This window comes from Apiotrichum porosum (assembly GCF_003942205.1).
Source record: "Apiotrichum porosum strain DSM 27194 chromosome Unknown scaffold_3, whole genome shotgun sequence".
Lineage (NCBI taxonomy): Eukaryota > Fungi > Basidiomycota > Tremellomycetes > Trichosporonales > Trichosporonaceae > Apiotrichum > Apiotrichum porosum.
This window is the reverse complement of record NW_021167110.1, coordinates 2,184,148-2,202,990: the sequence shown is the minus strand read 5'-3', so window position 1 is coordinate 2,202,990 and position 18,843 is coordinate 2,184,148. Positions and strand designations below refer to the sequence as shown.

The following is an 18,843-nucleotide window of genomic DNA, read 5'->3' as shown; positions in this document are numbered from 1 at the left end:
TGTTGCAAGGTTTCTGGGGTAGGGTTTTAGATTGAGTGAGAGGGTTTGGTGGGGGGTACGTAGCAGGAGAAGGATACTGGGGTGGGCATGTGGCCCGCCACCAAGTCGACCTTTGTAGCATGCAGACCTTCATGCCCTTCTTTCTTGGATTTTCGTCCAGATGATAGAGGGCCCGGCGGTTGCCTTCTTCTTTGAACTCAGTTCGGCGGACTCATGCGACCGATATTGTTTAAATCTTTGTGGCGACAGTTGGCTGAGTTTTACCTGAGGTCAGGTTTTATATCCGTTCATGAAAACAAACAAAAAATGTCCCGAAAATGCCTCGAAAATATCAAACCTCAACTGCGGAGACCAACAGAAAGCGCAATTCCACTATCAATATGCACCCCCCGACCTGTAAAATGGACCACAACAGGCCAAAAGAGACGCTTAAGGCCCTCGCCGGGATTTGAACCCAGGACCACTTCCATAGCTAGAGAACGGAGACGAATCCGAAGAGGATTAGAGACCAGGACTGGACCCTAAGAAAGTATGATAGCCACTACACCACGAGAGCCACGTGTTCATTACGTAAATAGCGTCAAGAACACACCTAACTGAAAGTGCCGCAGTGCAGAAGGGAGAAGAGCCGTTGGTATTGGAGGAAGGCTTGTAGGCAGCAAAACTGGCTTGCTCGTCGCTCCTGCGCAACTGTCCCTCTGTGGGGTGTGTTCCCTGAATGCGAACCGCGGCATTGCGAAGGTCTGAATGCAAGAGCGCCGAGGATCAGGGCCAAACAATCCCACGTGGACACGCGTCATCACATAATCCTCCCGGAACTTACCTGAGCCAACCTCGCCATCTTCCTTTGCTCTCAATCAGAGCACTCCATATACTGCCCATATCCCCGCTTATGCCGTCCTTACCTGCTTCTAACGACTCGCCCCTAGTACGCACCTCGTTCACATCCGACACGGCCTGGACGACCCTCCTCCGACGAACCGCGGAGACCAACTCTGAGGGATTTCGAGCCTACGTCCACCCCGTCGACGACAAGGCATGGGCCGACGCCAGCCCCGCGACACTCGCCAAGGCTGCTAAAGAGAGCAAGGTGAACGCACTTGTGCTGTTCATTGCGGACGAGCGAGCGCTGAGGGAGGAGGGACTTCCTGTGCTCTGCGTCGAGCTGGCCCCGGACTGGGACGGCGAGGAGGAGCCGCGTACCTTCCGGTGCGTCGTCGCCGAGCTGTGGGCTGTCGAGAACAACCTCAACATTGCCAACATGGACTGGGAAGACTGGGAGGGTGCGCTGGATGAAGACGGAGTCCACCGCGGCTTGACCAGGGGTGACAACGTGCAGACTGGAGGAGAGGCACCGCCATTGTTGCTGGGAGAGGTGCCGGTGATGACCCTTCCGACGCTTAAGCGCCCAGAGTGACACACAGACAACGAGGTTGTCGCAGCATGCAACCATATGCTGCAACATTGCTGGCCGATGTCGATTTGATGCTCAGACTTGTACATGAAGAAATACCCAAAAAAAAACAACCTCGCCCCGCTTCTCTACATGCTACTGTAACAATGCTCTCCCTACCTCAACTCGTTCTCACTCTCTCCGCCACGATCCGTCTCCGCTACACTTGTGCCCCCACTATCAGACCACCGCATGACGACTGGCTCGGAGTATGATCTACCGTCACGGCTTGGTGGACGGAGAAGTGGTGAAACTGGTGGACGGAGGGGAACCACGGGTTCTTCAGCCTGTGCAACTGGAGCGGCGGCGACGGTCCTTGCCACGCCTTCGATCTTGAGCAGTAGGTTGTCCAGGCGGTACGGCTTGACGACCACTTCGTCAAAGTCAATCATCTGGTCGTCCAGTTTGGCCTGGCGCGCGTTGCCAGTCAACGCAATGATTGCGTTGGGTGCTCGTCCAGCTGCCTCGTCCTCGCGAATCAACCGGGTGGCCGTGTATCCGTCCATGACGGGCATCTCGAGGTCCATGAGAACACAGTCGTATCTCTCTCCAGGTTCAAGAGCGCGCAGGCATTCCACTGCCTCCAACCCGTTTGTGACGGCGTCTGGCTTGAAACCAACATGCTTGAGCTGACGGACCAGGACAGTGCGGTTGATCATGTTATCTTCGACAATGAGGATGCGGAGGGTGTTTCTCGTCCTTGCAGTGACTGGGGTCGGGGGCTTGCTGATAGGGGTTGGGATGCTGGCGGCGCGGGCCTGGATAAAGAACCGGAACACGGACCCGCGCGAGTATTCCGATGCCACCTCGATACCGCCCCCCATGAGCTCGGTGATCTTGCGGCACACAAACAGACCCAACCCAGAGCCTCCAAAGACTGTGTGGGTCTTGGCACTCGCCTGTGTAAACCTCTGGAAGAGGGTCTCGAGCTCGGAGGGCAACAAGCCAGGTCCAGTGTCCGCCACCTCGACGTACAGGTACAGCGGAGTGTCGACTCCTATCGCGGTGGGTAACCGTGGCTCTGGCGGACGACGGCAAGTTCCGGGAACTGGGGGTACAGTGCCAATGTCGAGGCGCACATCGATTCGCCTTTCGTCACTGCTCACCACAAAGCGGATCGCATTCGCCAGCAGGTTGGTGACCACTTGACCGAACCGCACGGGGTCCGTTTTGATCGTCGACAGTCCGAGGCTCTCAAAGGCGTCCGAAAAGCTGAGCGAAATGTGGATTCGGTTCATGCGTGCCTCGTTCTGGAAGACGCTGACAAGCTTTTTGGCCTCGTCGTGAATGTTGGTCTCAACGTCGAACATTTGGAGCAGGTCGAGCTGGATCTTGCCCAACGACAAAACGTCATTGCTAATACGCTCCTGGGTCAAGGCGCATTCGTAGATGTTGTCGAGCGCCTCCAGGTCTTCCTGGATCGTATGCAAAAGCTGCCGTGTGGGGTGGAATGCGGTGCCGTTGGACACGGCAAGGTCCAACTCGGACTGTAACCCAAGGAGGTTGGTCTTTACCAGGGACGCACACTGCATGAGACTGCTGATCGGGTTGCGGATTTCGTGGGACGTAATGTCGATCAAAAGTTCTTGCTGTGCCTTTGCGTCTTCGGCCTCAACACGCCGCAGTTCAGCCAATTCTGCCCGCTCCAGCACCAACTGCTCGTTGATCTTGTGCTCGGAAACGTCAAACGTGCAACCGAGCAGTGTGGAGACGGGACCGCCTGGCGATTTGGAGATTTTGGCAACCTTTGATGTGACTAATTTGCCCCTTGTCAGCAGAGTGACCCCATCGTCCTTTTCATCTCAACTCACCAGATTTGCCATTCTTCCATCGTCCGTTAAACTGGTACTCTAGTTGGTCGGGGTCCGCCAGGAACTCGAACCAACCCTTTGCCATCGGCTCTAGATCGGCCGGGTCGACGTAGGTAAACCAGTCGGTGAAATCGCCATCTACAGGATATCCAGACTGCTCGTGCCAAGCAGCATTGCAGTACGTGATGGATCCATCCTCTGGCCTGGCTCTGAAGATACCCATCGGCAGGTTCTCGGACATGATGCGTAGCTCCGAAGTACGTTCCTCGAAGCGATCTTCAATGTCACGACGGCGTTTGCCTAGCTGTAGCTGCATGTGTCCGCGAGACAGCAGGTCACGCGCGTTGAACGGTTTCGAGAGGTAGTCGTCGGCCGTCAAGGCGTTCTCTGGCCGTGTGTCGTCGTGTGTCGTGAGCATGATAAAGGGTACCATGGCCATTTCGCGTGTGCCATTGCGGAGACCGGCGAGGACGACATCGCCACCTTCATAAGGCATCACCAAGTCACAAATGACCAAGTTTGGTGGGCTGGCGCGACACAGTTCCAAGGCTTCTTTGGCACCTCGTGCCTCGATGACCTTGCAAAACGGTTCAAAGATGGCCCTCATGTATCTCAGCGAGTCGACCGTGTTGTCGACCACGAGGATGACGTCGCTTTGTTCGAAAAACAAACTGGACAGGTCAACACCCCATGACCTCTGCTCCACAACTGATGGCGTTTCTAGTGAGGAATCTTCCCAATCTTCCCACTGGCGCAGCTCGTGAGTCGGCACCTCTGCGCCATGTTGGACATCTTCCTCCGGCAGATGGGCGCTACCCAGTGGAATACAAATGACGACCGTTGTACCGGCTACAGTTGTCAGCTCCAACACCCGGATCTGTGTGAACTCACTCTTGCCGTCTGGTGCATTGAACAAAGTTCTGGACTCGGCGTCGAGGGTGCCCCCGTGCAAGTCGACGAGTTTCTTCACCAGCGCAAACAAGATAACTGGACCAGCGGGAGTCTCTTCCTGCTCGCTGCCATACACGACCAGTTCTCCCGCATGCTCCATCAAGTGCTGAGGAATACCAATGGACGAATCCTTGAACGTGAATACGGCGTGGCCATTGGCGTAGCGAACCTTGATCTCGATAAAGCTTTGTACATCAGTTGGTGTGTCACCACGGCGCAACAGGCTCCAAACTCACCCTTGCCGAGTATATTTGAACGCCTGTCCCGTAAGGGTCACGACCACCTTTTCCCACGCCTCGCGATCCACGTAGACTTCATGTGGGGTGAGATCACAGTCAACTGTAAACTTCAGGCCGGCCTTTTCCACAGTCTTGCGGAACATGGACGCAATGTCCCGTGTGAGACTGCCAAAGTTTACACGCGTAAAGGTTGCAATACCAGGTCCGTGTTCGAGGGCGCTGACATCGACGAGCATGCCAACAAGAGACCGCAAGCGGCGCACATTGCGGCGGGCAATGCTGAGCGAATTACCATTGGCAGTTTCGGGTGTAATGTAATGGGCGAGGTCGTCGAGCGGACCAATGATCAGGCTAATTGGCATAAGAAGGTCGTTGGCAAGGTTGGCGAACAGGAGATTTTTGGCGCGGTCCATTTGGGCGAGTTGCTGGATGAGTTCCTGGTCTTTGCAATAGCTGCGAACAGCGACGAGGTACGCTGCCATTTGAATTCGGAGTGAATGGATAAAGTTCTCATAGTCCTCTGTGAACCGCAGCCGGCTGCTGATTCCCAGAATCATCACTGCCTCGGGCACACCTTGGTCCGTGTCATGGACAATTGGGATGACAACGGCCGACGATGGAAGTTCGTCCCAAACGCGTACCTGGTATCCTTGGATGAGAGCCCTGCAGTCACGCACGAAAATGGTTCGGTGGGTCCGGAGAGCCTCGGCGATTGGCCAGCAGGTGCCGCATGGTGGGGTGGTAGTGGGTGAGACGGTCCGGCGCATGATTGCAGTGGGGGTGGCGTCCAGAGTCGAACCGTTAACGTCCAGCGTCTGTAAGGCGGATGTCACCTGCGTTTCGAGATCGTGAGTGGGCTTGAGTGACAATATCAATGAATCTGGGGCCGAGTGGTGTCTAAAGGGCACTCCCACACCGCCGGCATAAGTGAGCTGTACCAGCTTTGCAATTGCGTCGCTGGGGCGCGGCGTCTGTACACCGGAGCGTGTTGGGGTGCCGTTGTTAGGCAACGAAGCTAACGGTCAGTCTCATGCTCCCAACTGTCAGCACTCACTTTGTTGCTGGACATGGTACAGCATGGCAAACGGAGCGTCCTTTGGATTGGCGGTGAGTGTCTCGAGTATTCCGCTCTCAAAGTCGTCCATCGTACGTCCGATGGAAGCTCGCTCGCTCATCTGGCGCACAACATCGCTCCGGCGCTCAGACAGCACGGTGGCCGTCGTCTCCATGCTGCTGAAGAACAGACCAGAAAACTCGCCAGTCACTTCTCGGCATGGGATCCAGTGCTGTGTGCAGTATCCTTCGTACATTTTTCCGTCCGTCTTGTCCTTGAGGAGAACAAGTCCTGCAAATGTCAGCCCAGCCCACACGACATGCACTCACGGTCTTGAAGGTGCAGCGACTGGCCCGAGATTGCGGCCTCCGCCAGGGGTCCAAGAATGTTCGTGATCTCTGCGTACGCTGCAGGTCCAGAACGTCCAAACGCAGCAGGGTGGTCGTGCTCCATCTCCTCGGCGAATTGCTGATTGTACACCATCGTAAACTCTCTGCCACACCAGATCGCTGCGCGTGTTGCGTTCTGCGAGGGTGCGCGTTAGCCTGCGCGCTTCTGGTACTTGTCCGGCGGACACTCACCACTATCGTTGTGTTGACCAGCCCCAGCATGGCCGGAGGCCACAGCTCCATAGGACCCAATGGGGACTTTGACCAGTCGGTGGTCATGAGCAGCTGCTTGACATCGTACGGCAGTCCTGACGTGGGGTCTGTACCCTCGGGGGCGATGGTGCTGCGCAGGTACTGGGTGTTCAGGCTGCCGTCTCGTCGATAGCTGAGACTCTGTGCAGTACGGTGTGCTGGTGGCACGCCAGAGTCGACGGGCACAGTACCAGGTGCCTCGCCCGGAGGGCGAACTGGGGGCTCAAAGGGCCTAAACGTCTGTCGACTGCTCACTCTCGCCGGCGCAGGTCGTAATGGCAGCTGGACCTTATCCGCACACGGCATTGTCGTAATGATGGCAAAGGTATGTGTGGATAGCAGAGTCCCGTCGTCCCAGTGAACGGGTGCGCTCGTACGCGTGAGGTGATAGGTCTCACCAAACATGAACGGCAGTTCCAGTGGATCGCGCTGACATTCGAGCAGCCAAGCCTGCAGGCGCCCCGCATCAGGTGGTGAGATGCATTCTAACAACGAGCGCGAGCCTGCTGCCTGCTTCCAAGCCACATTGGACCAGAAGAGTTTCAACGGCACGAGGCTGCCATGCGATGGGGGGAGCGACAAACAATCACGCTCCGGCTGAGTGACAACAAAGGCGGCATGCGGGTACGACTGCAGCGGTCAGCGACAAAGGTGCACGGTAGCGAGAAAGCTCGACGACAAGGCTGGCAGCGAAGGAACTTGTCCATCTCTGACTTTCGACAACAGTGGCCAAGGACTTGGCACACTGGCTCGCCACTACTCACCTCCAAGAAGTCGGTCGGGATGCTGGAAAGTGACAAGCCTCGATTCGGCGGGGCGGCCATGGCTGTGAACGGCTGTGGGCGGTTGTCCCTTGGAAGGGGACGGGCGCACCCAATAGCTGCGAATGTGTTATCCTGGTGGTATCCGTGATGATGGCCTAGGACAGGTGTGGGTGTGTAAAGGTGATGGTTGAGCAGTCGGTCTGACCAAGAGTGTGCGAAAGAGATGCACTGCTGTCTTGGTCGGGGTTGAATGGGGGGCAGATCGGTGGGTTCCAAGGCTTTGCACCTGCTCCGTCCGACGCCACCAGGGCAGCGCGGTCAGGACTGAGACAAGATTCATCACCCCTGAGCCACTGATCGACCACATGTCCCGGAAAACGGAGACCTCTGGGCCTCTGTACGCGAGCGAGCAGTCTACGCAGGCCATTAGAGAAAGAGAGCATGCGTGGGTGGCGGGGGCCCACAATTGGTGGCTGTCGCCGACGGCGGATGGCCGCACCAAAACCAGGCCAGAAGTGACAGACTGGAATTCAGATTGATACCAGCAGAGAGCACAAACTTTAGGTTGCCTGGTTGCGTTGTTGCCGCAGCGCGTGGCCAGCGGCCATAAAAATCCGGCTCATCTATCTATGGATCTATGGTAGGTTGGGGGCAGAATTCTGTTAGTATTACTTGCTACGTTACAGTGGTCTGTGTAGATCGATGGGTTCATACACGTAGTCTATCACTAGCGTCACGTCCCGTAAGGCATTAGGGACACTGCGAATTAATAAAAGCAGAGCATCAACGGAAAACGGTGCACATGCCGCTTTTCGCCTTGGTAGCGCATGGGTGCATGGGTGTACTCATGTACTTACGGCTGTGGCACGTGGGCATATTCGTTTGTGACAAAGCGCTCATGGTTCCAAGGTATAGACTGTACATTGGTACGGGAATCCCTCATCTCGTAACATCATTGCTTCAGTGCGTGCCTTGCGACATGCACAACTTACATGAACCGAAAGGCGAGGATGTTAGGCCGCTTGTGCTCTGCGCTCTCTTGTGCCATGGCTCAGATGCCGAGAGCAAGGAATGAGCGAGGATAACAGGCAGCGGATGCAGAACAAGGAATCCGCATCTGAACTGCCTCCACCCACCGCAATCATCCCGCAATGCCCCAACAACATGCTCTCCAGAGAACCTCCCGGCCACTCATGCCCGATGACAAGATGTGTGCACGCGACGAGTGCCACCGCAGTGGCTGTTAGGATATCCATTTCATAGGTGCGGAGGCTGGCGCCACAGCGAGACCAGTGAGGGAAAGACGCAAGGGCTGCTCACCACCGGACACCGGCTCACGGCCGGAACTGCCGGGCCGTGTCCCGTCGTCCTGCAGGTTTGGTCCGTCTCGGAAAGCCGCTGTGAACAGCAGTGGTGGTCACCAGCCGTGGTCGCAATGGCTAAGGGAGTCACGCAGGCTCTAAATTGCGCCGAGGGCGAGAGGGCCATGTAGGAAATCGTTGACGACGGTGATCTGGGGTTGAACGTCTGTCATCTGTAATGAGCCGGTACCACAGCAGTTGGTTCCGCATGGCTACTAACAAAGCCCGTCGTCAACAGGAACATGGGACACTGAGTGGCAGGCAAGTCCGACGCGCTCCTCCAGGACGCAGTGGTCCGCGTCTCCCAGCCTTGATCCCTCAACACGGCCCATGCCTGCGATCTGCCTGCCACTCTGCCGATTATTCCGCAATGGTGGCTTCAACCCAATCCTCCTTCCTCAAGACGCTGACCACGATCCGGACTCGGAGCCTTCAGGCGTTTTGGCGCAAAGAACTAGGCACAAGTGAAGGCAGGGGACGGTGGGGGGAGTGTCTCCTCGAGGGTATCTCTGACGGCAGCGGCGGGTCCATCGCCAGCGGTTGCCGCCAGATGCCAACCCCCGACCAGTGCATCAAGATTCTTCGGTCAACCCACGACCTCCCATGGTGGGGAGTACCTGCAGATCGCGATCCCCACCAAACCCGGCCTCCCCATCCTCTTTTATGTTGGCAGCGCTACGGCGGCGACTATCGGGCACTCCGGCCTCAGTAGCCGCTTTGCCACACACATATCCGGACTCCAACGGGGCAAGCCGTGAGTTGTTGGCTCTGTTGTGCCTTTGCTCATCATTCAGCCAAGACGAGTTGAACCGTAAGTGGAAGCCAAACTCCGAGTTCTACAAGGTCTTTATCTTGGAGCTTTGGTCCTTAAAAGAATTCAACTTTGTCACCGCCACGGATGATCAATTGCGGTTGGCGTATGCCACGACCATCCTCGCCGAATCTGTCTTTATGGACATTTACAACTGCTACATTAAGCACGCCACAGCACAGGCGGTGTTACTAAGAACGACGGGTATGCCCCGTGCAACACATTTGACCCCCTCGAACAGAACCCCAAGCTCCTCGTCATGCACCGCTTGTTCCGATGGTGAGTATGCAGTGAAGACATTGCAATGACAATTGACCTCCAGCCCCGAGCCCGGCTGCGGCACGTCCTGGGTTTCGCTCAGCAGCTTCAAGCGCCACGTTTGTGGCAGTCACTAATTCACTAACCCAGGGTCGTAAGTGTGACGTTTAGGTCGTCAACTCACAGCATAAGGGTACCCCTGTCCAACATGCGACAAACCATTTGATTCGGCGCATGGAATTGAGAGTACACGACGAAAGTGTTCACCTAGGCCTTCGGCGTAAGTCAGAGAAAGACCTCACGGGCAGCGCGCTGAAACCCAGCTTTTACCTGCGACCGCGATGGCTGTGACGCTGCGTACAAAACCTAGTACGCCCGCGACGCCCACATTACCGGCTTCCACGACGACGTCCGCGGTGAGTTGTTGGTACGATATGGCGGCTGACAACGAAGCATTTTACTCGTGTGACTGGTTGGGCGGTGACGGGGAATCTTACGATCCAGTCGATCACATCAAGGGCCAGTTGAAGTGTCACGTGAAGTCCATGCACAAGAACGAACACAGTACGCCAGCGTGATGTGCACACACACCCATAACTGCTGACTTGCAGACTTTTACTGCTGGGAAGACGACTGTCACCGAGGGTTCCAGAAGGAATACTTTCGTGAGAAGCACTTTTTTGTTGACCACGCCGGTATCCCCGTCGAGGACATCCACCGCGGTGAGCACCTCTGGGCCTCTGACGAGACCCTGCTGACCGAATGACAGAATTCGAACGTGAAATGTGCGCCAGTACGTACGACACGAGCAGTGGATTGAAGGAGCATGAAAAGGCCGCCCACATGGCTCATGAACGTGAGCATCGATGTTGAGATGCCATCGGGTATCACTGACAAATCTCTAGACGTCTGCAGCTATTGTGACAGCGGGTTCCCCACTTGTGCCAAGCTGCGTCGACACTTGTCAATTCATGAACGCAGCCACTGTGATGTACATGCGTGAGGGGGCCCGACTGACCTGGAGCCGTCTATTGTCTCGTCGAAACCTTCATGATTCCCTTCGACAGCGTTATGAACCGCACCAGGCACATCAACGAGTGGTATACCGCCGTCCTCATTCCTAGAATGCGTGAGAAGGGGGATAGCTACTGACATTACTGACACTTTCAGCCACTCGGCCGATTATTCCGCAATAATGGCGTTTAAACAATCCGCCTTCCTCCACTCACAACCACTTATCTACCGTCCTTTCAAGCAAACGGTCCACCTGCCTAATAAAACAGCAGCAGGGTATCGCAGCGCATCAAGTCGACAGTTGCGCCCTCTGAAGTAAGTGAAGACGGGAGTATTTAAATTGCACTAGCCGGGAACATGTACGTAAAATAGCATACATGTACATAGGAGTAGCAAAGCTACAAATCACCGTAAAAAGCCTCAGAAACAGATTCCAGACCCAAATTAGAGGCTGAGATCAAGCTTCTTGATGTCCTGGCCAGCAGCCTTGGCGCGCTTGATGAGCTTGGCGGTCGACTTGGGGCCGCGCTTGCCACCACCCCAGTGGCGACGAGCCTCGTCCGACTTGTCAAGGTAGTTGGCCTTGGCGGCGGCGACGAGGGTGGCGAGAGCCTGAGCGTCCTCCGAGCGGACCTCGGTGAGGGCGGCGACGGTCGAGGTCTTCTTGTTGACGACGAGACCGAGACGGGCCTTGCCCTTGACGATGACGTAGGGGACACCCATCTTGCGGCAGAGAGCGGGGAGGAAGACAACGAGCTCAATGGGCTCAACGTCGGCGGCGATGACGACGAGCTGCGCCTTCTTGGCCTCAACAAGGGCGACGACGTGGTTAAGGCCGTACTTGACGAAGAGGGGCTTCTTCGAGTCCTTGGTGGTGGCGTCCTTGGTCTTAGCCTCGGCCTCGGCCAAGAGACGGGCCTTCTTCTCCTGGACCGACTCGGGCTTGTACTTGTTCAGGAGCTGGAAGAGCTGGGTAGCGGTGTTCTTGTCAAGGGTGTGCGAGAACTGAGCGATCGCGGGGGGGACCTAGGGAGGGTTAGACTCGAGAACAATCGTCAAATAAAACTTCTTTACTCACCTTGAGACGCTGGTGGAGGATGACCTTCTGGCGCTGGAAGCGGACGTACTCGGGCCACTTGACGAAGCGGGTGAGGTCCTGCTTGGGGGCGATGTCACCACCAATGCCGAAGGTCTTGGGGCGAGCCTCGAAGAGGGGGTTCTGGGCGGTCTTCTTGGCGACCTTGGTGCCGTAAGGGGCAGAAGCGGGCTTCTTGGACTTGGTAGCGGAGGCCTTGGGCTGTACGTTATAAGGGGTCATTGAGACGAATGTCAGCCACGATACCAAGCGGTAATCGGGCATCACTTTCGCTCTAAAGCATCCAAGAACCCCGAGGGGTTCCCAGAGCTTGCACAGCCGCAGTCTCAAACTCCGCAGAGAAAGAGACCTTTGATGCGTTCGCTGCATTGGCAGTTGGTGCAAGAGGTCATCACGAAATCCCAGTCCCAATGAGAAGCAGAAGTGGAAAACTCTGGATCTCTTGGGTTGGTTGGGCTCGCTCACTCCCGAGGGTCATTGCAACACAAGTCTCGAAAGACCCATGTTACTAGCTCCAAATAGAGGTCGTCACGGACTCTGGTGAAGCACACTTAGGGGTGCCACCAGCCGCTCGCTCCGGCACTGTAGCACCAGGAGAGGAGGCTCCTTGGACGACTGGACGAAGAAAAGATAATCTTCTCAACGCCAGCGCCGTGTCACCAGACGTCTCTCCGTCGCGGTTGGGAAACGCGCGGGCGCCGACGCGGGCATGTTGAATAGAGGCGAGGTTGCGTGATGCCCTGTCTAGGATATGCGCACCATTTTGATTGATGTGGTCTGTTTGAGACTTTTGACGGATGGAAGAAAAGCTTTGGTGCGCGCAAGACACACAAGTGAGAGTGAGTGGGCGAGTGGGATGCGGTGGCCTATCCGGGGGGATGGTATAAACACGTGATCCATTTTGTGAGTCGGTGCTAAAGACCATTTTTCGCGTCCGACGCTTGCGATTCCGTTCGGTCCCGGTGCCACATCGAGTCGAAACTCCGCTGCAGTGGGCCCAAAATATGCTCCCGTCGATTCCACTGCGAGCCGGCGCCAGACTGTCCCTCGCGGCCGCTGGCTGCTGGCGGCCATCCCAACATTTGCTAGACGTGCCGACTTGCTCTCCCAGCCCTCAACATAGCCCAAAATGGTCAGTACCAGAGACACCGACAGCGAGCTCTGGCACCTCGGCACGACACACGACGAACACGACGACCGCCGCCGTTATCGACATCACGCGTATCGACCGTCCGAGCGATTGCGAGCACACAGGAAGCCGGAGATGGAGGTTTTGGGAGGAGGAAGTTCTGGTCGGCAGAGCGCAGATGAGCAAAGCAGGCTGCAAAACTTGCCGTCTTGTGCTCCTCTTCGTTCGTCGTCTGCGGCGTGCTGGCGTTGTGCGCGTCTGTATGGCTAGAACTGGCGTCTCCCAAAAACACTCGCTCTCGGCAGTTTCCGTTTGCTCTCAAATCTCGTCCGGCCGGTTGCGTGAAGGTTGTCGTGTGTCGTCTTCGGTGCCAGAGTTCTGCGTTGCGGGCCAAACATCGCAGTGGAGCAGCGTGCTAACCCCCTCGAAGCCTCAGCAGGTCACCGACATCAAGAAGTTCCTTGAGATCGCGCGCCGCAAGGACGCCGTCGGTGCGTACAGAAGAATCTACAACTCCTGCGTCCCGAGGCACATTTGCTGACTTGCTCTTCCCAGCGGCCCGCATCAAGAAGACCACTGTTCACGCCACCGCCGCGTCGAACAAGGGCAAGGCCGCCAAGGCCCACCAGGTCACCAAGTTCAAGATCCGTTGCTCGCGTTACCTCTACACCCTTGTCCTCCACGACGCTGAGAAGGCTGAGAAGCTCACCCAGTCGCTCCCCCCCGGACTCAAGGTTGAGCAGGTCGGCAAGGTCGCCCCCAAGAAGAAGTAAACTCGCCACGCGCATGTGAGGGTTGGGCTTCTGGAGACTGGTGCATATGCATTGCGCCGTGTATACATCAGAACGTGATGGCTGTGATGGCCGGGAGCAGAGCAGAGCAGCAGTTGGGCAGGGGGCATAGGTGTTGGGGGGTTCATTCGCGAGAGGGGTGTGCACGGAGAGGGATGTTGTCTGGCCATGTTGATGTTGTCGCCGTGACGTGCGGAGTGCAGTAATGTTGGTCGTGTCATGTCCATTGAGGCGGCTGCCATATGGACCCAGCAGGAGGGGCCATGTGGCACTGCCAAATGACAACATGTATCGATGTGGCGGTGACTCCATATGCCACCGTCACGGCCGATGCGCTTTCCCAGCCCGACAAGGTAGAAAGAACCAGGTAGAAGGACTTGTACTGGGGCATCCATTGCGACTGCGGTCAAGTAGCGCTTTGTGGCATCCGAAAGGAGGATGTGCGTTGCAGTTTATGATAACCCCCTGGGAGATTTTGTTGGGGCACTCAGACTCGTCCTCGTCCTCGCATCCTCGGTTTGAGTCCTAATGCCATCTAGCTCATACGGGAGCGGAAGGTGACATCTCTGACAGGGCTTCAAAGACCGTTCAACTGGTATCTCATACATCCTTTGTGTGCCAACGGTCTCAAACCGCATGGCACAATTTTCGAAAAGCGAGGGAAGGTCCTTAGATCCGTTGACTGCAACCCACATGCTCCGTTCATCCATCCATCGCTCCATCCAACCAAGGCCATCCTCATCTAGACTGTGCCTTCATGGCATGGTGTCGATAAATGCCCCCCTCCCCCATCTAAGGCACACCTTTTATTTTCACGACCTCTAGCGGAGGTCCCATGCGCCGCAAGCCTGCCGCCATGGTCTTCACCAAGGGGGAAGATGGCAAGTTTATCTGCCCTTGCGGATGCCCCAAGACCCTCAAGAACAGGAAGTTCATGATTGGTCACGTAGCGTGAGTGGACCTCACTGGGTTTTCTGGGAAGTCCAAACAAGCTGACGAACAGTAGAGTCGATCACCACGACAACCCACAGTACCGCTGCGAGAAGTGTGTCAAGTCGTACAACTGCCAAAGCGCGCTCGAGCGCCGCCTCTGGTGAGTCAAATTACACGATAGGATTCATTTGACGCCGTAGCTCGGACTGACACAAGCGCGTCGTTGCCGGTCTCAACGGCCGCACTGTCAACCCGGCCCCCAACAAGTCTTTCTTCTGCACTGTTTGCCCCAAGATCGTCTCCCGTGAGGCGAACGTCGACAGGCACATGTCGTGAGTCGGACCACCCTTCCCCTTCTCCTGCGGCAGAATGGTGCATTGCTGGAGGGGCGCAACACCGGCGGGAACATCGTACTGACTCATGTACAGGACCCACACGGGAAGCAAGGACTTCGTGTGCAAGCACCCCGGTTGCAACAAGAAATACAGCCAGTCCAGTACCCTCCTCGCCCACACCAAGTAAGACTCGAGAATTGATGGCATTATGGCCCCTACTGACGAAACTCAGGCAGCAGCAGCAGGGAAAGGCCAGGGAGAAGAAGGCAAAATGCCCCAACTGCATGGAGAGGTTCCTCGATGTCGCCCACCTCAAGAGGCACATGATGTAGGCAAAGTGCGCGCGTTCCCGCTGACAATCGTAGGAAAAACACACGGGCATGTCTGACCACCACTGCGCCGTGTGCGACATCTACTTCACCGAGGCCCACTCCCTCAAGAGTCACAACAAGTGAGAGAAGATTCCGCACCTGCAACCGACACATCTTCACCAGCTGACAGCACCTCTAGGACCAAGACTCACCTCAAGCGCTTGGCCGCTGTTGAGGAGGAGGACGAGTGGGAGGACGAGGAGGACGACGACGACATGGGCACTGAGGGTGAGGACGGTGAGGACGACGAGGAGGACGAGTAAGAGCCTCACTCCACAAGAAACGAGTCCGTGAAGTGCTCTGTAGTCACATGTACATACACATTATGTCCAAAGCCCAGATCCCGAGCAATTGTTGGATGCTGCCGCACTTGGCTACAGGAGAACCCACAACAATGACACTGGGCGGGGTCTACAGTGACCGACACGCCCCCACATTGCAATGCCGCCTCCACTTGACGGTAGACATTTATGCGATTGGCAGTCTAGAATGGATAGCCCCAAAGTCCCAGCACGAGTAGATGCGCGTCCGATAAAGTATCCATTACGTTCAGGATGGCAATCGTTTGGGCTCCAGTGTTGCGGCTTTGCTGAGACGACATTGACTTGCAAGGTGGCTGAGTGAGCATGTGGTCCAGCATGGTTGGAAACGGGATTAGAATAGTGGAACGACTTTTCGAGGATGCGAGTCACGGTCTGGTTGCCTCGCCTTGTTCATGTACATAGCGCATCGCAGCAGGCTCGAGCAGGCCCTCAGCACAGATATTTGTATCATAGGAATTCGGGTTCATTTACTCCGCCAGTACACTGAACAGTTGTCCTCTACATTCAGGAAACCAGTCGTTCTCAGAGCAGAGCATAAAAAATTGAACCTTAAACGTGATCGATGGGTTGAAGGTTGAAATAATCAATCTGGAAAGAGCTCGTAGGCCGGTTGGCTACACGGCTTCGTTTGGTCATCTGTTCTTGGCCACACGGACGAAAATGAACACGTCTATTACTCTACCGCCTCGCGCGTACAGTGATTTCCATATAATTTCATGAGGGGGTGGTGGCGCGTGCTGCGAGGAGGCAAAAAATTCACTCGACGCGTCCTACCCGCTCACGAAATTAGATGGAAGTGACTGTGTCTATGTTCTATATATCATCGCGCATCAATCAAACTTTACTCTCGACAACCTCACGCCTTTCCTCCTCCTCGGCATGCGCCATCGTCGTAGGCGGCTCCTTCTTGGTGTCGGCGCCCGCGACCTCGACGACCGTAGCAGTCGTATCCGTCGTACCCGTATCGGGAACACCGCTATCGTCCTCGGCCGCGGCCTCCCGCCGGCTCTGCTTGGTGTCCTTGATCTCGCTCGAGTAGAGATACGACGCGAGCCCGTGGCCAGAACCAGCCTTCTCTGCGCGGTACGTGCGCCAGCCGGGAGCGTACGCAATGACGACGAACGCGAGCGGGAGCGCAGCCACACACATGCCGGAGAGGAGGACAAACGTCCAACCGGCTCCGAGTTTGTGGTACATGAGCATCCTAAAGCATGTGTCAGCGACGGGTCCGGACAAAACCAAGGAAAAAGGATACTCACACACAACCGGTACCGACGGCACCGAAGGCGCAGCGCACAAGGTTCAAACTGGCGCTCACGGCTCCTCCCTTGCCCGGCAGGATGTCCTGACCGTAGACTGTGGCGGTACCGATGGTGCCCGAGCCTATGGCACAGTCAGCTACTACACTTGGGTTCGGCCATCAAGTCCAGCTCTACTCACCTAGGCCCACAAAGAACTGGCACACAAGGGTCGCAGCCAGCGGGGCATGCGCCTGGAGGGTCCAGCCAGTCGAGACGGATGCGACACACAGCATGGCGAGGAACGGCAAGATACACCGAATGCGCGTGCGGTCAACGCGGAATGCGTGTGGTTTGTGTCTGTAGTCGCCGCCAACCCTGCGTTCCTCCTTGCGGTAGTAGTAGTCAAGCTGACGACCGTTGACAAAGGTTGTCAGGATGGTACCGAAACCGGATGGCCTGTTTGTGTCAGCTGTGTGGGTAGGTGGGGGCTTCTAGCTCACAGATAACAGAGACCGATCTGGAGCTCGTTGAGACCATATGTGTCCTTCAGCGCAGTGGAGAAGACGGTGAGGAGACAGTAAAAGTTGAGGTAGGGGAACGACACGACGATGAAGATCAAGAATACCTCGGGAACGAAGAGGATCATGAATGCCGAGAGCGGCTGGTACTGAATGTCAGCTTGGCGGTGAGGGCAAACGAAGCTTACCTTCTTGGGCGGCGGACGTTCCACGGGCTCCTCCTCGATACCGGCGGCCTTGAGCTCGGCCTTGTGCTTTCGTGTCTGGTAAATCGCGATCGGACTGGCGTTGAGTGCTGGCGGAGGGATGGAGCCGTCGCCAACGATCGAGCGCAGTGTTTCTGGGTAGAAGCTGGTGTGGACATCAGCTACCACCATGTCCCATCCGAACACTGCATCCCAACTCACAAGATGAACGGCACCATGACACAGCTGGCGGCAATAGTCAAGAACCAGAAGATGGCCCTCCAACCGAGCGTCTGGGCAAAGATGCCGCCGAGCAACGGTCCGAACGCTGGGCCGATCATGGCACCCGCTTGGAACACGGCCATAAACTTGCCCCTCTCGCGCGGTTCTGCAACGTCCGAGACGGCGCCAGCGCCAATGGCAATGACGGCCGACCCGCCCGTGGACTGGATAGCGCGCAGGACCAGGAGGAGCCAGTATGCCGACGTGGGCATGAGCGCGAGGCCAATATTGGCGCCAATGTAGATGACCATGGTGGCCATGAAGACGGGGCGACGACCATACGTATCCGAGGCACTTCCAAAGAAGCTCGGGGTGATGGCTTGGAAGACGAGATAGATCTGGGGTTTGTTAGCTTGCCGGACCGAAACCAAACAAGATAAGCCTCACGGTTACAGCCAAACTAATGTCCTCGGACGTCTTGTTGAAGTCGCGGGCGATAATTGGGATTGCAGGTACGAAGATGTTGGACGAGATGGGCGAGAATACCGCTGCGATGCCGCCCAGTCCTGCCACAACCCATTTGGTCTGCGTGGAGAACGCAGAATACGGCTTTGATGAACCGGTTGTTGCCGCCGTCACGCTGCGCTGCACGGGCGGCATGGGCACGGTGGGTTCGTTCGGCCGGTTGTTGGGCTGGCCAAACCGGTCGTCACCCGCGACAGCGGTGGACGCATGTCGTACCAGTGGCGCGGGAGGAGATGTCGACATTGGAACCACTGTTCCCCGAGCTGCGATGAGCCGGTGGTCTGAGGAAGCGGAGATGTCGAAGCGGGGCCCAAGCGGCAAATGCGGCGACGGCGGTGGCGACGGAGAGGGCTCACAGTGGTCGTGGTGGCCAAAGTCGAGATGTTTGGTGTTTATGGGAGAATGTGTAGAAGAGGAATAACGTGTTGGCGAGTCCAGGGGTACAGTTGCAGCACTGCTGCGGTCCTGGCCGTCGCCGTCATGTCGCGGACGAGGTTCTGGATAAAGCAAACACAGGGCTGAGGCAAAGTTGACACTCGGCTCGGTCGGCAAGCCCGGAGAGCTGGATGTCGTTACCGACATGTATCTTTCAGTGGCGATGACGATGGGCTATGCTATCGAATGCAGTCGGGAGAGAGAGATGGTGATACCATGCATGTTCCGAGTGGCCTGGTCATTATATACGCAGGTTGTTTACCATGGACACCAAGGTCGAGGCTAGTGGGTCAGTGACCGATCTTGGAGACCGACGGCTGTTTGTGTCGGCTTTGGCCGACAGGTCAGGATTTCTAGCCGAGAAGTTGCGTGGGGTCTCATG

The 18,843-nt window shown here is 56.6% G+C and overlaps 8 protein-coding genes and 1 non-coding gene across 9 annotated transcripts; 5 read left to right on the top strand and 4 right to left on the bottom strand.

Annotated features, from left to right (window-relative positions):
• Positions 1–433: 433 nt before the first annotated feature.
• Positions 434–556, bottom strand: EHS24_006399. Its single transcript has one exon. It is a non-coding gene; the product is annotated as a tRNA-Pro (tRNA).
• A 336-nt stretch (positions 557–892) lies between these two features.
• On the top strand, positions 893–1,417 carry EHS24_006398 (uncharacterized protein; the record flags this gene model as incomplete). The annotated part of the gene is made up of 1 exon (XM_028621862.1): positions 893–1,417. One exon carries the CDS (start codon positions 893–895, stop codon positions 1,415–1,417), a length of 525 nt encoding a protein of 174 aa, XP_028478314.1.
• Positions 1,418–1,569: 152 nt separating this feature from the next.
• On the bottom strand, positions 1,570–6,973 carry EHS24_006397 (uncharacterized protein; the record flags this gene model as incomplete). The annotated part of the gene is made up of 8 exons (XM_028621861.1): positions 1,570–3,209; positions 3,265–4,113; positions 4,156–4,400; positions 4,452–5,469; positions 5,509–5,799; positions 5,838–6,033; positions 6,090–6,779; positions 6,914–6,973. 8 exons carry the CDS (start codon positions 6,971–6,973, stop codon positions 1,570–1,572), a joined length of 4,989 nt encoding a protein of 1,662 aa, XP_028478313.1.
• Positions 6,974–8,824: 1,851 nt separating this feature from the next.
• Positions 8,825–10,539, top strand: EHS24_006396 (uncharacterized protein; the record flags this gene model as incomplete). The annotated part of the gene is made up of 11 exons (XM_028621860.1): positions 8,825–8,880; positions 9,069–9,270; positions 9,327–9,364; positions 9,408–9,462; positions 9,714–9,759; positions 9,797–9,907; positions 9,955–10,065; positions 10,113–10,199; positions 10,249–10,329; positions 10,368–10,472; positions 10,514–10,539. The coding sequence occupies 11 exons, from the start codon at positions 8,825–8,827 to the stop codon at positions 10,537–10,539; spliced, it is 918 nt and encodes a 305-aa protein (XP_028478312.1).
• Positions 10,540–10,801: 262 nt separating this feature from the next.
• RPL8B (60S ribosomal protein L8B) lies at positions 10,802–11,675 on the bottom strand (the record flags this gene model as incomplete). The annotated part of the gene is made up of 2 exons (XM_028621859.1): positions 10,802–11,383; positions 11,436–11,675. 2 exons carry the CDS (start codon positions 11,673–11,675, stop codon positions 10,802–10,804), a joined length of 822 nt encoding a protein of 273 aa, XP_028478311.1.
• A 907-nt stretch (positions 11,676–12,582) lies between these two features.
• EHS24_006394 (uncharacterized protein) lies at positions 12,583–13,355 on the top strand (the record flags this gene model as incomplete). The annotated part of the gene is made up of 3 exons (XM_028621858.1): positions 12,583–12,585; positions 13,013–13,073; positions 13,138–13,355. 3 exons carry the CDS (start codon positions 12,583–12,585, stop codon positions 13,353–13,355), a joined length of 282 nt encoding a protein of 93 aa, XP_028478310.1.
• Positions 13,356–14,208: 853 nt separating this feature from the next.
• On the top strand, positions 14,209–14,973 carry PZF1_2 (Strongly-conserved Zn-finger binding protein (TFIIIA); the record flags this gene model as incomplete). Its single annotated transcript, XM_028621857.1, has 4 exons — positions 14,209–14,324; positions 14,380–14,466; positions 14,735–14,824; positions 14,874–14,973. 4 exons carry the CDS (start codon positions 14,209–14,211, stop codon positions 14,971–14,973), a joined length of 393 nt encoding a protein of 130 aa, XP_028478309.1.
• A 48-nt stretch (positions 14,974–15,021) lies between these two features.
• On the top strand, positions 15,022–15,275 carry EHS24_006392 (uncharacterized protein; the record flags this gene model as incomplete). Its single annotated transcript, XM_028621856.1, has 2 exons — positions 15,022–15,092; positions 15,152–15,275. The coding sequence occupies 2 exons, from the start codon at positions 15,022–15,024 to the stop codon at positions 15,273–15,275; spliced, it is 195 nt and encodes a 64-aa protein (XP_028478308.1).
• Positions 15,276–16,169: 894 nt separating this feature from the next.
• On the bottom strand, positions 16,170–18,269 carry EHS24_006391 (uncharacterized protein; the record flags this gene model as incomplete). The annotated part of the gene is made up of 7 exons (XM_028621855.1): positions 16,170–16,539; positions 16,595–16,718; positions 16,776–17,032; positions 17,077–17,237; positions 17,283–17,445; positions 17,502–17,899; positions 17,949–18,269. 7 exons carry the CDS (start codon positions 18,267–18,269, stop codon positions 16,170–16,172), a joined length of 1,794 nt encoding a protein of 597 aa, XP_028478307.1.
• Positions 18,270–18,843: the final 574 nt, after the last annotated feature.